The sequence below is a fragment of the Cnephaeus nilssonii genome, assembly GCF_951640355.1.
Source record: "Cnephaeus nilssonii genome assembly, chromosome: 14".
Classification (NCBI taxonomy): domain Eukaryota; kingdom Metazoa; phylum Chordata; class Mammalia; order Chiroptera; family Vespertilionidae; genus Cnephaeus; species Cnephaeus nilssonii.
In genome coordinates this window covers 1,102,501-1,116,600 of record NC_137085.1, presented here as the reverse complement: position 1 = coordinate 1,116,600, position 14,100 = coordinate 1,102,501, and the positions used below count along the sequence as shown (strand labels likewise).

The window sequence follows — 14,100 nt, the reverse complement described above, 5'->3', positions numbered from 1 at the left end:
AAAAAATTCAAAAATTATGAAAAGGAATTATGGTTTTGGTATAACAGAGAAAACATGAGGCATGAAAATGCATTTTGAAGAAGAAAGAAAGTGGTTTCTAAAGCTGGTTATTTCTGAAAGTTGTAAGGTTTCTGAAGAAACATTTGTAAAAGATATAGGATGTTTGTAAAGAAAAATGTTGAAAAGAGAATTGAGTAAATGACACAGGCCAGTAAGCCAGGGTGAGTAGAATAGGGAATTGAAATAGTTAACAGCAATTTGGAGCCATCTGGTAAACCCTGTCTCCCAGTTTGAAGCCTGTCTTCCCATTCTCCCGATGCTGAAGAGGTTTCCCACGATAATCTCAGCTGAGTGGTTTTTCCCTTTCATGGATTGTGCTTCTGGTGTTTATGCTTAAACCTTGAGTCATGAGGTTGGGGGGAAGGTAAGAAAAGCCTCCAGCCGCGGGGGGCCAGGCGCCTCCCTCCGGGGAGAAGAGGCCGGAATGTGAGGATTCGGGTGCACCTGTCCCCAGCACGTGCATTTGAGAAATGACCCAAAACAATCAATTGGTCAATCGATGGATAAAAATGACCCCTTGCCCCACAGGCACAGGGCTGCAACCTGACCTCAGCGTCCCCGCGTCGGTCAGCACCTGTGGTCTGGCGGGGGCAGCACATTCCGCGTTGCAGAGGAGCGCGAGGTCGACGCTGACGGAAACCGAGCCCGCCGCCCACGGTGACCCTGCGTCTCCCGGTGTGTGTCGTCCGTCTTCCACGTGGAGGCGTCTCCTCGGTGTTGGACACGTGGCTGCCTTCCACGCGCCACGGCGGTGACTCACCGGCTGACGGGAGCCGGGGCCGGAGCGGCTTCTCCGAGGCCCCACGGTGGGGACACGGCTGTTCTGTCGGGGGCCCAGGTGGTGTTAAAGGGCCAGTCGCTTTCCTCGGGTTGGCCAGTTCTCTCTCGGAGGAAGGTCTGGAGGTGCTTGAGGCTCCAGGGGAGGAGGGCTGGGGGCTGGGCCCCCTCGTTGGCCTCAGTCCGGCCCCCTGGCCCTGCCTTCTCTGTGCCCGGCGAGGGGCTCCCAGGCCACAGCCGCTCTGGTCCATCCTGCGCTTCAGGGGGACGAAGAGGGGGCCTGGGGCCGAGCAGTCCGCCCACACCCCCTGGTGCCAGGCTCACCCCCACAACTGTCTGCGGGGCCTCGCCGCACACCCCTGGCTGCCCGTGGCCCCCGCCCGCCGCCGCCCGCCGTCTCGGGTTCCCCGGTCTGCGGACCCTGTCGCCCTGGGTGTCCTGGTTCGTCCTTCATTCGGGTCCCCCTCCCCCCGGGTCCCCCTCCCCCCGGGTCCCCCTCCCCCGGGTCCCCCTCCCCCCGGGTCCCCCTCCCCCGGGGTCCCCCTCCCCCCGGGTCCTCCTTGGCTGATGCCGGTTCATTCCTCCGACGGCTGTCCGGGGCTGCGCGGGAGCGCGTGCGGGTGAGGACCCCGTGCCGTTGGCGAACAGAACAGCGAGGACACGTCTCTCTAAGGCGCAGCGCGGTCCAGGCCCGGAGGCGGCTGTGCGCTGCCTGGTTTGTGTCCATCTGTTTAGACGCCGCGATGAAGACAGTGGCGTCCCTGTGCGTGGAGAGTTCTGCGTGTAGGAGGGGGGAGGGGGGAGGGGGGAGGCGGAGGGGCGCGCTCTGTGGCGGAGGCAGGGGGGGAGGCCTGGCGAGTGGCTGGGTGGCGTCTCCACGCCCGGCCACACGAGGGTGAGGGAGACCCTCCCCAGCTCCGTCCCCGCCCCACGGTCCACTGGGACCAGGAACCGAGCTGACAGCTGGGCGGGAGAAGCCACAGCCGCGGCCGCGGGCTCAATGGGCCTTTGTCCCCAGGGCAGCCGGACGCCGGACGTGGGGTTCAGCGTGACCGAAGGCCACGTCAGCGGTGCCACCTCTCGGCGCCTGCCAGGACCCAGCGCCTCGGGCAGGGGCCCCGATGGCAGGCATTTTGCTGTTAAGCTGGTTCCTAGTGTTTCTCGGCTTCCGACAGTATTTGCCCACTTCTGTCTCGCGCTGGTCATTGCCGATCTAGAGAGGGTCAGTTTCTGTGGGCGTACCTTGAGTCCAGCCACGCCACCGCCTGCTTTTATTCGTGGGTTATTTTTCTAGAATCTGGCAGACCTACCCGAGAGTTTTCTAGAAGGTGTACAGACATCGGGACAACTGTTGACGACTGAATCACTCATGGTTTTTCCTTTATTAGTGTAATAGCTAATTTTTTTTAATTAAAAAAAATTGGTTTCAGCCCTAGTTGGTGTGGCTCAGTGGATGGAGCGTCGGCCTGTGGACTGAAGGGTCCCGGGTTGGATTCCAGTCAAGGGCACACGCCCAGGTTGGGGGCTCGATCCCCAGTGCGGGGTGTGCAGGAGGCAGCTGATCCATGATTCTCATCATCCTACCTAATAAAGAGGGAATATGCTAATTGACCCTCAGGCCATCGCAAAGATGGTGGTGCCCACAGCCAATAAGGAGGGAATATGCTAATTGACTGCGACACCCTCAAAGATGGCGGCGCCCACAGCCACAAGATGGCGGCGCCCAGTCCCCTCAGCCCCCCAGCCGCCCAGGGCCGCCCGAGGCTCAGGGAAGCCTTGGATGGTAACCAGGGCCGGCTGAGGCCTGCGCTGCCGGCAGTGGCAGCAGCAGAGGTGTGATGGGGCATCGCCTTCCCCTGATCGCCTGGTCACCTCCCGCCCCTGAGGGCTCCTGGACTGTGAGAGGGGGCAGGCCGGGCTGAGGGCCACCCCCTCCAGTGCATGAATTTTCATGCACCGGGCCTCTAGTCCTATATAATAAAAGGCTAATATGCAAATCAACCGAACGGTGGAACAACCGGTCGCTATGATGCGCACTGACCACCAGAGGGCAGACGCTCAATGCAGGAGTTGCCCCACAGGGGGAGCGCCACTCAGCCAGAAGCCGGGCTCATGGCTGGCGAGTGCAGCAGCGGTGGCAGGAGCCTCTCCCGCCTCCATGGCAGCGCTAAGGATGTCCGACTGCCGGCTTAGGCCCGCTCCCCGTGGGCTCCTGCACTGCGAGAGGACACAGGCCGGGCTGAGGGATCCCCCCCCCCCCGCTCCTAGTGCACAAATGTCGTGCACCGGGCCTCTAGTATATAATAAAATATTAAAAAATTATTTCAGAGAGGGAGAGAGAGAGAGAAACATCAGTGATGAGAGAATCATGGATTGGCTGCCTCCTGCACGCCCCACACTGGGGATCGAGCCCCCAACCCGGGGCCTGTGCCCTGACCGGGAATTGAACGCTGACCTCCTGGTTCATAGGTTGGTGCTCAACCCCTGAGCCACGCCAGCCGGGCCAGCAGCTAAATTCCTCATCAATGCTGAGCAGAGGTGAAAGCCTTCAGCCTGGCTGTGCCTTATTTTAATGGGAATCCCGTCAGCGTGTCCGGTTAATGGTTCCCGGGCTGCAGGAAGGGGCATGTGTTGGCATTTGCAGGGGCCTGTCCGCCCGTGGGGGGTGCTCCTCCTGCCCCGGGAGCCTGTGAGGCAGCGGGAACACGGTCGGGGAAACACTCGGAGCCCCCACCCTCACCGCCTTGTCGCCAGGGAGGCACCAGTGCTCCTGGCCTGGCCGCGGTCACGGAAACGCTGCTGCCAGGACGCACCGGGCCGTGCCAGCGTCACGGTCACCTCGCGGGCGGCGCCGGGGCCACGGGACCGAGCAGGCGGGGCTGGGGCCAGCTCCCTGACCTTGAGTCACTTCCCCCGATCCCATGACAGCTGGGCCACGCGGCCCCACGCCCCACGCGGAGGCTGCCAGAACCCGCTGTCCCTGAAGTTGGGAAACACTTCCTGCCCCCTCGCACCCCCTGTGGCAACGCCGTGTACCCTGTGGTTGTCCCGAGGCAGGAGTTGCTCAAGGAAAGCCTGGTGTCCCGTTTGCACAACCCGCGCTGCGCCCACCGCGCCCAGCCCCCCTCCTCCCTCCGCCCTCCTGTCGGGCCGGGTGAGACGGGGCGGCAGATAAAAGGCGGGAGGCACAGAGCTGTCACCAGCTGCCTGTTGCCACGCCGACGCCATGGCGGGTTCCGTGGCCTGGACGGGTGAGTGGGCACCATCAGAGCCGCACTGGGGACACCCTGCGAGTGGGGCCACCCCTCCTACTGCCCCTTGGCCTGCGGCCCCCGATCCCGGCCCTGCGGGTCCCCATCCCGGCCCTGCGGGTCCCCACCCCGGTCCTGGGGGTCCCCGATCCAGGTCCTGGGGGTCCCCGGGGCTATCAGCCCGAGACTGTCTGTCACAGGACAGTTTACTCAGCTGGCCGAGATGAGCCTTTCCTCTGGGGTCCCCAAAGCCGCTCAGAGCGCCCCGGCCCCGGCTCCGGCCCTGGCCTCGGCCCCCTGCCCTGGCTCCGGCCCCGGCCCCGGCCCCGGCCCCGGCCTCGGCCCACTGCCCCTGCCCCGGCCCCCGGCCCCGGCCCCGGCCCCCTGCCCCGGCCCCGGCCCCGGCCCCGGCTTTGTCCCAGAGGCGGCCCTGCCAAGGGCTCTAGCCGACCCCACGTGGGGCGCCGGCCCGTGAGAGGGCTCCGGGGCCGCGGCACTGAGTCTCCTTGTGAATTAGGTTGAGGGGAACCTGAGGCAGTGGAGGTGGCCCAGGCCTCGCCCAGTCCCGCCGGGTGCCCTCAGCCGCCCTGTGGGGCGCAGCCTCCGCTGGGGGCAGGCTCTGCCCGGCCTCCCCGAACGGCCTTGCCAGCCCCAGGTCCTCTTCCCAAAGAAAAGCGCCCCCAGTCAGTGTCCCCCATGTCCCCGCCCCCCTCCCTGCTTCCGAGGCCCTGGCTCAGGAAAACTGCCTTGGCCTGGGGGGTCTGGGGGGCCTGGGGGGCGGGGGCCTGGGGGGTCTGGGGGGCGGGGGACCTGGGGGGCCTGGGGGGCCTAGGGGGTCTGGGGGGCCTGGGCGGCCTAGGGGGTCTGGGGGGCGGGGGCCTGGGTGGCCTGGGGGGCGGGGGACCTGGGGGGCCTGGGGGGCCTGGGGGGTCTGGGAGGCCTGGGGGGTCTGGGGGACCTGGAGGGCCTGGGGGGTCTGGGTGACGGGCCTGGGGGGCCTGGGGAGTCTGGACCCCGGGCCCTCCTGGTCCCTCTGGGCAGAGGAGGCTGGTGTGCGGGAGGCTGTCCTGAGCTCACCCTGGGCGGCATCGGCCTCAGGGCCAGGAGGGGGCGATGCTGACCCTCAGCCTCTCTCGCCGCAGGATTGCTGGCCCTGCTGCTCCTCCCATTCGGTGCGTGCTGTCCGTCCGGAGGCTCTGCCCCCCCCCCCCGTCCTCCCCCCCTTCCCCTCCCCCCCGCCCTTCCCCCCTTCCCCTCCCCCCCGCCCTCCCCCCTTCCCCTCCCCCCCGTCCTCCCCCCCTTCCCCTCCCCCCCGCCCTTCCCCCCTTCCCCTCCCCCCCGTCCTCCCCCCCTTCCCCTCCCCCCCGCCCTCCCCCCTTCCCCTCCCTTCCCCCGTTCCCCGCCCTCCCCCCTCCCCCGCCCTCCCCCTTCTCCAGCTCAGCTGTGCCTCCTCCCTCCTCTCCCCCTCCCCCTCCCGCCCTCCCCAGATGCCAGGCCCCAGCGCCCCGCTGACTGGCGTTTCTCTCCGTGCCCCCCAGGCGCCCCCGAGAAGCTGGTCTGCTACTTCACCAACTGGGCCCAGTACCGACAGGGCGCCGCTCGCTTCCTGCCCCCGGACGTGGACCCCGGCCTGTGCACCCACCTGGTGTACGCCTTCGCGGGCATGGAGGGGCACCAGCTCAGCCCCGTCGAGTGGAACGACGAGCAGCTGTACCGCGCCTTCAACGGCCTGAAGCAGAGGCGAGCGCGGGGGAGGGCCCAGAGCCAGGCCCCGCTCTGCAGCCGGCGCCCTGCGCGTGGCCGTGGGCCATCCCTCTCCCTCTGGGCTCCGTGGGCTCCGTGGGGGCGGCGAGGGGGACAGGGACCCCGGGCCCTGGGTTTAGGTCCAGGTGGGACCCTTCGTCCTAAAATCCGTCTGTCTGTCCGTCCGTCCGTCCGTCCGTCCATCATCTCTGGAGTCTGCCACCTTGGCCACACCCCTCGGAGGGTCTGTCCTCAGCCGGCTGGGTCCTCCTGGCCCGAGCGTGTCTCTCCCGTCCCCGCCTAGACCCCCGGCCTGTGCCCCCGGCTCACACGTCCCCGCCCACCCCCACCGCCAGGCGCCCACAGCGGGCTCAGCCTGGACTGCGCCCTCTGTTCTCCCCAGGAACCCCCAGCTGAAGACGCTGCTGGCCGTGGGGGGCTGGAACTTCGGCACCCAGAAGTGAGTTGGCGTGAGCCCCGTGCGGGGACGGCTTGCTGGAGTGTGGACAGGGCGGGGGGGGGGGGGTTAGAGGGGACACGGCCTGCGTTCTGGGGTGACCGCCCCTCTGGGCAGTGCTGGGCTCAGTGTCTCCCTCTGTAAAACGGGCGGAGGGAGGCTCCGGGCAGCGCCAGCTCCCACCGGGCCCGAGCCTGAGAACGTCTGTCCCTCCGACGAGCGTGCCAGGCGGCCTGTGGCACTGAGCTCGGTGGCCCCACACGGGCGTGTCCAGGCGGGTGACCGAGTGGGGTCTGGGCACTGGACTCCTGGGGGCCGTGGGAGCTCCCGTGTCTCGAGGCCACGGAAGAGGCACAGCCCTGCCCGTGGTGCCAGCCCGGCCCTTTAAGAGCTGCCGCCCTCGGGACGCAGGTTCATTCAGAAAGCGAGTGTGTTCCAGACCCCACGGCTCAGGGGCTGCCTCCGGGGACACCGAGGGGGCCCTGGGGAACTCAGGCTCTCGGGGAGCCCGGGCTGGTGACGTAAGAGCACAAAGCGTCCCCAACCGCGAGAAAGAAGCCAGGGCCCCCGCCCGACCCCCAGCGCCTCGCCCCTCATCCGGGAGGGCACCCCTCATCCGGGAGGGCACCCCTCATCCGGGAGGGCGGGCACTATCGCCTGTGACCCTGCGGTGGCTGGGCCGGGCCTCCAGCCTCCATGTGCCCGGGACGTCGTGTTTGGGGGCAGGACACGTGGCTGGGTTGCCCTCACTCACCGTGAACCCCGGCACCTCCCGCCGAGCCGGCCCCGCCCAGACGCCGAGGGGCTTGTGTGGCCGCTGGGGAGCGAGGGGCCCACACTCCGGCACCGCCCACAGGTTCACGGACATGGTGGCCACAGCCCAGAACCGCCAGACCTTCGTCACCTCGGCCATCGCCTTCCTGCGCAGACACGGCTTCGATGGCCTCGACCTCGACTGGGAGTACCCGGGCGGCCGGGGGAGCCCCCCCACCGACAAGCAGCGCTTCACCCTCCTGGTGCAGGTCCGGCCGGGGCGGTGGGGGCTGCGGTGGGGGCGGCTCTCGTGCTGGCACAGCCCGTGGCGTGTTCAGACTTGGGGGGACCGTGCTTGGGGCCCCCTGGCCCGCGCTCACTACACTGCCCCTGCAGGAGCTGGCGGCCGCCTTCCAGCGGGAGGCCGAGGCCTCGGGGAAGGAGCGCCTCCTGCTGAGCGCGGCCGTCCCCGCCGGGTCCCAGGCCATCGCTGCCGGGTACGAGGTGGACAGAATCGCTCGGTGAGTCTCGGGCGGGGAGCCCGGTCCTCTGGGCGGTGGGGGGCAGGGCAGGCTGCGCTCGGGCCTGGGGCAGCTCCCCTCCCTCCAGATTCCTCTTTTGCTCTCACCCTTTCCTTGGGCACTCACCCCGGAGGAAGAGGGCAGCACCCCCTGAGGGCGGGGGCACCGGGGGGACAGCCGGGAGCGGGTGCTGGTCAGCTGCCACCCTCACCCTGTGAATGAGAAAGGCCTCAGGAAGGGGGCGGGGAGAGCTGTTCCTTTCAGAGCAGATGGGACCTGCACTCACACACACACACACACACACACACTCACACACACTCTCTCACACACACTCACACACACACACACTCACACACACTCTCTCACACACACTCACACACACTCACACACACACACTCACACACACTCACACACAGACTCACACACACACACACACTCACACACTCACACTCACACACACTCACACACTCACACACACACTCACACACACACACACTCACACACACTCTCTCACACACACTCACACACACTCACACACACACACTCACACACACTCACACACAGACTCACACACACACACACTCACACACACACACACTCACACACTCACACTCACACACTCACACACACTCACACACACACTCACACACACACACTCACACACACACACACTCACACACACTCACACACACACACAACATACATTCACACACACACACATACTCTCATACACATATACACTCACACACACACACACAACATACATTCACACACACACATGCACGTACCCGCCTCTCACCCTGTGGCAGGGAGGGGGGTGGGGAGGGCCTCTCCCTGCTCACTGGCCCTCCCCCTCCCGCGCCCCCACAGGAGCCTGGACTTCATCAGCCTCATGGCCTACGACCTGCACGGGTCCTGGGAGCAGACCACGGGCCATCACAGCGCCCTCTACCCGAGGCAGGGGGAGCAGGGGGCGGCGGCCGAACTCAACGTGGTGAGTGGCCGTGGGGGCAGGACCCAGCCCCTGTCCGCTGCCTCTTTTGAGCCTCGAGGCCCCGAAGGAGAGGCTCGCAGGGCGGGAGCCGGGCGTGTGGGTTCCGGGGCCTGCCGCTGCCCGGAGGCCGGACCGGACCGCTGTGCAGGGCTGAGCCGATCCAGGAGGAGGGACCCATTCCTCCCACCGGCTGAGCTCCCGTCACTGACTGGCCTTCCGGAAAGGGCTCTCAGGGGAGCGTCTCTCAGGGCACAGCTCCCCCCGCTCCCCGCCCAGGTTTGGCGGCAGGTGGGGCTTCTGGGCAGGAGCGCAGGCCACTTCCACTTTGTTCTGTTTGTTTCCGAGAGGAAGGGGGAGGGGAGAGAAGCGTCGGATGAGAGGGAGCCGGGTCTCCGCCCTGCGGGCCCCATGGGGCTGGCGCCGCCCCGGGCTGTACTGACAGCCACCCTCCTCGCCCTGCACCCTCCTCCCTCAGGTGCCAGGAGGTAGACGTGTGTGTTGTGTCCATTTTACGGACCGGAAGCCTGAGGCTGGGGAGGTTAGGAAGGTGCTGGCGGCAGGGACTGGCTGCGTTGCTCACTGCGGTGTCCCAGAACCTGGGCCAGGCCGGCGCACGGGCGTCCGGCACCGTTGGCTCAGGGCGTGGCTGTCGGGCCCCAACGCCCAGGCGCCCGTGTCTCACTGAGCCGAGTCCATGGACAGATGGACGGACGGACAGACGGACAGACGGACAGGCGGGTGGGAACGCCTCGGAGCCCCAGCCGCGGACGACGCGGCTCAGGCCGCACACAGAACCCACCCCTCCCCCCCAGGACCACGCGGTGCAGCAGTGGCTGCAGAAGGGGACCCCGGCCGGCAAGCTGGTCCTCGGCGTGCCCACCTACGGACGGACCTTCACCCTGGCCTCCCCGGCAGACACCGGGGTGGGGGCCCCGGCCACGGGGCCTGGCACCGCCGGCCCCTTCACCAAGGAGGCAGGGCTGCTGGCCTACTACGAGGTAGGACCCCGCGGCCCAACCGAGTGTCTGAGCGAGGACGCCGGGCACAGGCACCCCATCCCACACCTGGCATCTCGGCCGATCCCCAGCCCGGGGGCCTCGCCGGCGCCAGGGTCGGGGTCACTGGGTCTGTCACCCCCGCCCCCCCCCCCCCCCCCGGGTTCTCCGGGCCCCGGGTAGGAGCTCTGTCTGTGGTTCTCGGGGGAAGGCGCGGCCCGGCTGCCCGCCTCCCGCTCCACCCTCCCCCCACAGGTGTGCGCCTGGCAGGGGGCTGCCCAGCACCGGATCCCGGAGCAGGAGGTGCCCTACGCCGTCCGCGGCGACCAGTGGGTGGGCTTTGACGACGCCGAGAGCCTCAAAGCCAAGGTGAGGCCCCGCCCGGCCGGGGGCCCGGGCGGGAGGGAGTGGGGGGCTCGAACACCGAGTGACCGAGAGACCGGGACCGAACTCCCGGGAGGAGCCTGCGGAGCGTCCGGCCCACGCTCTGCCCGCGGCGGCACGTTGTCCCTGTGGCTCCGAGCGACTAGGAGAGACGCAGCGAGAACCGTTGCCCCCCCCCCCCCCAGGTCGGCTACCTGAAGCGGAGGGGCCTGGGCGGGGCCATGGTCTGGGCGATGGACATGGACGACTTCGGGGGCTCCTTCTGCAACCAGGGCCGGTACCCCCTCCTCAGGACCCTGCGGACGGAGCTGCGTTAGTCGGGGTCGGGGCCAGGGCGGGGCCAGGGCAGGTGGGACCCCCCCCCCCCCCCCGCACTCGGTCCTGGCTCCTCCGGAGGAAGTGGCTCCCGAGTCCCAGGCCCCCCGGCTGGTAGCGGGGCCGCCCCAGCGCCCGAGCCTGCGCGGCGGCTGCTTCTCCCGGGAGGAAGCCTGCACCATCACGCCGCGTGGGGCCCCTGACCCGCACGACACCAGAGCCCAGGCCTTCCGTGGGCCGTGGCCCGTGTGGCTGTTGTCGGCTGTGGGTGGGGTGTGGGGTGGGCTCTGTCCACCCGTGGTTGCTGACGGCGTGGCTGTGGGTTCGGGACCTCTGGGGGGGCCTTGGCTGAATCCTGCCTGCCTTCCAGGTCTCCCACACTCGCCTTCGGAGCGCCCCCAGCCTGAGACTCCCACAACGGCCCCGCCCTCTGAGCCCGAGGGTGGCCCCAGCCCCGGCCCCGGCCCCTCCTGCCAGGGCCAGGCCGACGGGCTCTACCCGCACCCCCAGGACCCGTCCAGCTTCTACAGCTGCGCGGGCGGCCGGCTCTTCCTGCAGCGCTGCCCGCAGGGCCTGGTGTTCAGCGCCGCCTGCCAGTGCTGCACCTGGGCTTGAGCCCCAGCCCGGCCGAGCCCCCCCCCCCCCCCAGCTCGCGGGCCAAGCCTGGCCCCTCAGCCTCCCCGTGGTCTTTGGAGCCGATCTCCGGCTCTCGGCCCGGGTCTTGGCTCTGCTCCTCCGCTGCCGCTTTTACTGCAAAATAAACCCGGCTGCACCCGCGCCTGGACGTGGCCTTGCTCAGGCGCTCGAAGCTCACGGCTCTCAAACCGTCCTGGGGAGGGAGGCCGCGAGGGGCTGGCGTCCGGCAGGCACAGGTAAGGGCTGGGCAAGAGGTGGTTGACGCCGGCTGTGCCAAGGCCTGTGCCAGGGACACGGGCAGGCAGGCTGCACACCCGCCGCAGCTCCGGGCACAGGCGGCCACTCCTGCCGGCCTCCCAGGCCTGCTCAGGCGCCGTCCCCAGGACGCCCACGAGGGGGCAGCAGAGAGCGCCTTTCGGTCCCCGCCTCCGGCGTTGTTATTCCCCAACGGCCCACGAGGGGGCGGGAGAGCGTTCCCGCCCGGGCTCCGCCTACCGGGCGCTGCAGGATGCAGGCCTGGCCGGAGCTCCGGGGAATAACAGCCGTTTTAACCCCGTTTCCGCTCCGGCAGCTGCTGGGGAGCCGAGGCGAAGGGTCACGCCCCGCACAGAGGCCCGATCTGCGCAGGCGCATCGGGGACGCGGGGTTGGCTCCCAGCGCGACGGACAGGCGCCTCCGGCCGCGCCGTGTCCGGTTGCAGCGCCATCGCCACAGTCTCGTTCTAGAACATTCCTTCACCTCAAAACAGGCGCCTTCACCTCCCGGGGGGCTGCTCAGTCCGTTCCCACTTGGGGGGAGTCACAGCGGAAGGTGGGGCATCACCAAAGAGCCCTGGTCCTGGAGGGCAGCCCCCCGTAGGCGGGGCTCGGAGCGGGGGACACGGCGAGGGGAGGACCAGCGCCTGACCTCCTGACCTCCTGACCTCCTGACCCGGGGACAGACCCTGGCGAGGTCGGAGCGCCGGGCGGAACCCCTGTCCTCCCGCAGCGCCTGCACTTGGGGTGTCAGGGAACCCCGACAGTCGGCTGCGCCGTGGACTCTGTTAGGAAGCGGTCACGTCGCTCACGTCGTAGCTGACAGCGGCCATGGGTTTCCTCCTGTTCCTGCCGTCGGTGAAAGCTGACGATGGTTCTTGATCTTCTTCCGTCACAACACGTGACTGTGACACGGGACCACGTGGTCTGGGCTGCCTGTGGCTTCAGCAGGGACAGGGCTGAGTGTGTGAGCGTGTTCCTCCCGCGGCCGGTCACCCACAGGGTCTGCTCCGCCCTCCCCTCAAGCCAGAGCTGTGGGCACAGGGACAGGGATGGGGGGCAGGCGGGGGGCAGCTCGGGGCAGGGAGGCACCGCCTTCCGCAGCGCCCACCCGCTGAGGGGTGCCTTCTGGTCAGAGCCGGCGGCCCGGGGCCCAGCGCCAGGCCCGCTCCCCACAGTTCCCGCCGCCAGCACTGCGCTGCCTCCGGGGCCGGGGCCGAGGGGCTCCCCTCCCTCAGGGTCGGACGTTCGGTTCCTGACTTCCCGCTTTGCTTTGCCTCTGATCCAAGCACCTCACCCTTCCCCTTTCCCTGGGGGCGTTCTCTGAGCTGAACCGGCCGCGTCTGCATTCTCGCTCCTCCTGAATGCACTCCCACGGTCCTGGGACCTCCTCCGGCCCCGGCCGGCCGCGCGCAGCTGGTCCCGGTTTGCAGAGCTGGTGCCTGCGGCTCGGTGCCCGTGCACGCTGCTCGGAGAGAAGTCACCGGTCTGCTTCCTGCCTTCCAGCCAGCGCTCAGCTTCCGTGCTGGACCTGGTGGGAGCGGCCGGGCTGGCCCAGGGAACTCTGACCTGAGCACCAAGGCCCCGCCCCCCACTCCCCTCCTCCCCCCACCCGGTCTCAGACTCGCTTCTTAATGAGCACGGCCTCCCGGAGCCTTTTTCATGGAAAAAGCCCAATCTGTACGTGAGGGTTCTGGATCGGCCCCAAGTGCTGAGGCCCAGAGAACCTCAGCGTGCTGTTCTTGGACCCCAGGGAAACCCCGGAGGGCGGGCTGGGAGGGACCTGGGTTTACTAGGACTGAAGGGCGAGCAGGGGCCACAGGGGAGGTTCAGGCATCCGTGCCATTGTGTCCGCCGCCTGGACTTCCCGCAGGTTTTACAGAAAACAGAAAACCAGGGCCTGCAGGGCGGGGGAGGGGGGTCAGTGGAAGGTGTGCTGGAGCAAAACCAGCTCTTGCCCTCACTGGTGTGGCCCAGTGGATAGAGCGCTGGCCTGCGGACCGAAGGGTCCCGGATTCAATTCCTGTCAGGGCACATGCTGGGTTGCGGGCACGATCCCCAGTGGGGGGCGTGCAGGAGGCAGCCGGCCAATGATTCTCATCATGGATGTTTCTCTCTCCCTTCCTCTCTGAAATCAATAAAAAAAAAAAATTTTTAAGATTGAAAAAACAAAAAGCCTCGAGCTGTTTTTCTGAGGAGCTGGTGGCTTCCATCATCTCCACAGGGCGGGAGCAGGTTAGTGATAGGGTTAGGGTTAGGGTTAGGGGAAGAGTTAGGGTTAGGGGTAGGGTTAGGGTTAGGGTTAGGGTTAGGGGTAGTGTTAAGGGTTAGGGTTAGGGTGTGAGGGTTAGTGTTAGGGTCAGTGTTAAGGTTAAGGATTGGGTTAGGTTTAAGGTTCAGGGTTACGGTTAGGTTTAGAGATAGGGTTAGTATTAAGGTGAGGGTTAGGGTTAGGGTTAGGGATAGGTTAGGGTTAGGGTTAGGGTGTAGAGTTTGGGTTAATAGGGATGGGCATAGGGTTAGGGTTATGGCTAGCTAAGGGATCGGTTAGGGTTACTGATAAGGGTTCCAGGATCACTGGCATCCCAAGTGGGAGGGGATGGAACCATGCTGACCTGTGAGGCCCACCATGACAAAAGGCGGAGGTGCAGATACATACACCCATAGGAGCAGACACTGACTTCCATAGTAACAGTCCAGGACCTTAGGGGTAGGAGTGCGGAGAGAAAATATTGTCCACCTAAGCCCCAAACACAACGGTGACCCTGGACTATTACTGTTCCTAAACCTAAGCCTATTCCTAATTTTAACCATAACCGTATCTTTATACCTAAACATAACCATAACCCTAACCCTAACCTGATCCTTATCCATAACCCTAACCCTAACCCTAACCCTAACCATAACCCTAACCCACCATGACAATAGGCGGAGGTGCAGATACATACACCCATAGGAGC

General features: G+C 66.8%; 1 protein-coding gene across 2 annotated transcripts; it reads left to right on the top strand.

Moving 5' to 3' along the window:
• Window positions 1–607: 607 nt before the first annotated feature.
• CHIT1 (chitinase 1) lies at window positions 608–11,021 on the top strand. 2 transcript variants are annotated; one of them, XM_079790601.1, is made up of 12 exons: window positions 608–1,600; window positions 1,856–2,059; window positions 5,231–5,260; window positions 5,627–5,828; window positions 6,235–6,291; window positions 7,145–7,310; window positions 7,438–7,562; window positions 8,433–8,556; window positions 9,369–9,554; window positions 9,807–9,920; window positions 10,121–10,247; window positions 10,621–11,021. In XM_079790601.1, the coding sequence occupies exons 4-12, from the start codon at window positions 5,752–5,754 to the stop codon at window positions 10,863–10,865; spliced, it is 1,221 nt and encodes a 406-aa protein (XP_079646727.1). In that variant the 5' UTR covers window positions 608–1,600; window positions 1,856–2,059; window positions 5,231–5,260; window positions 5,627–5,751; the 3' UTR covers window positions 10,866–11,021. The 2 variants fall into 2 exon arrangements, with proteins under 2 accessions (XP_079646727.1, XP_079646726.1); XM_079790600.1 differs by lacking the exons at window positions 608–1,600; window positions 1,856–2,059 and adding an exon at window positions 3,888–4,088.
• Window positions 11,022–14,100: the final 3,079 nt, after the last annotated feature.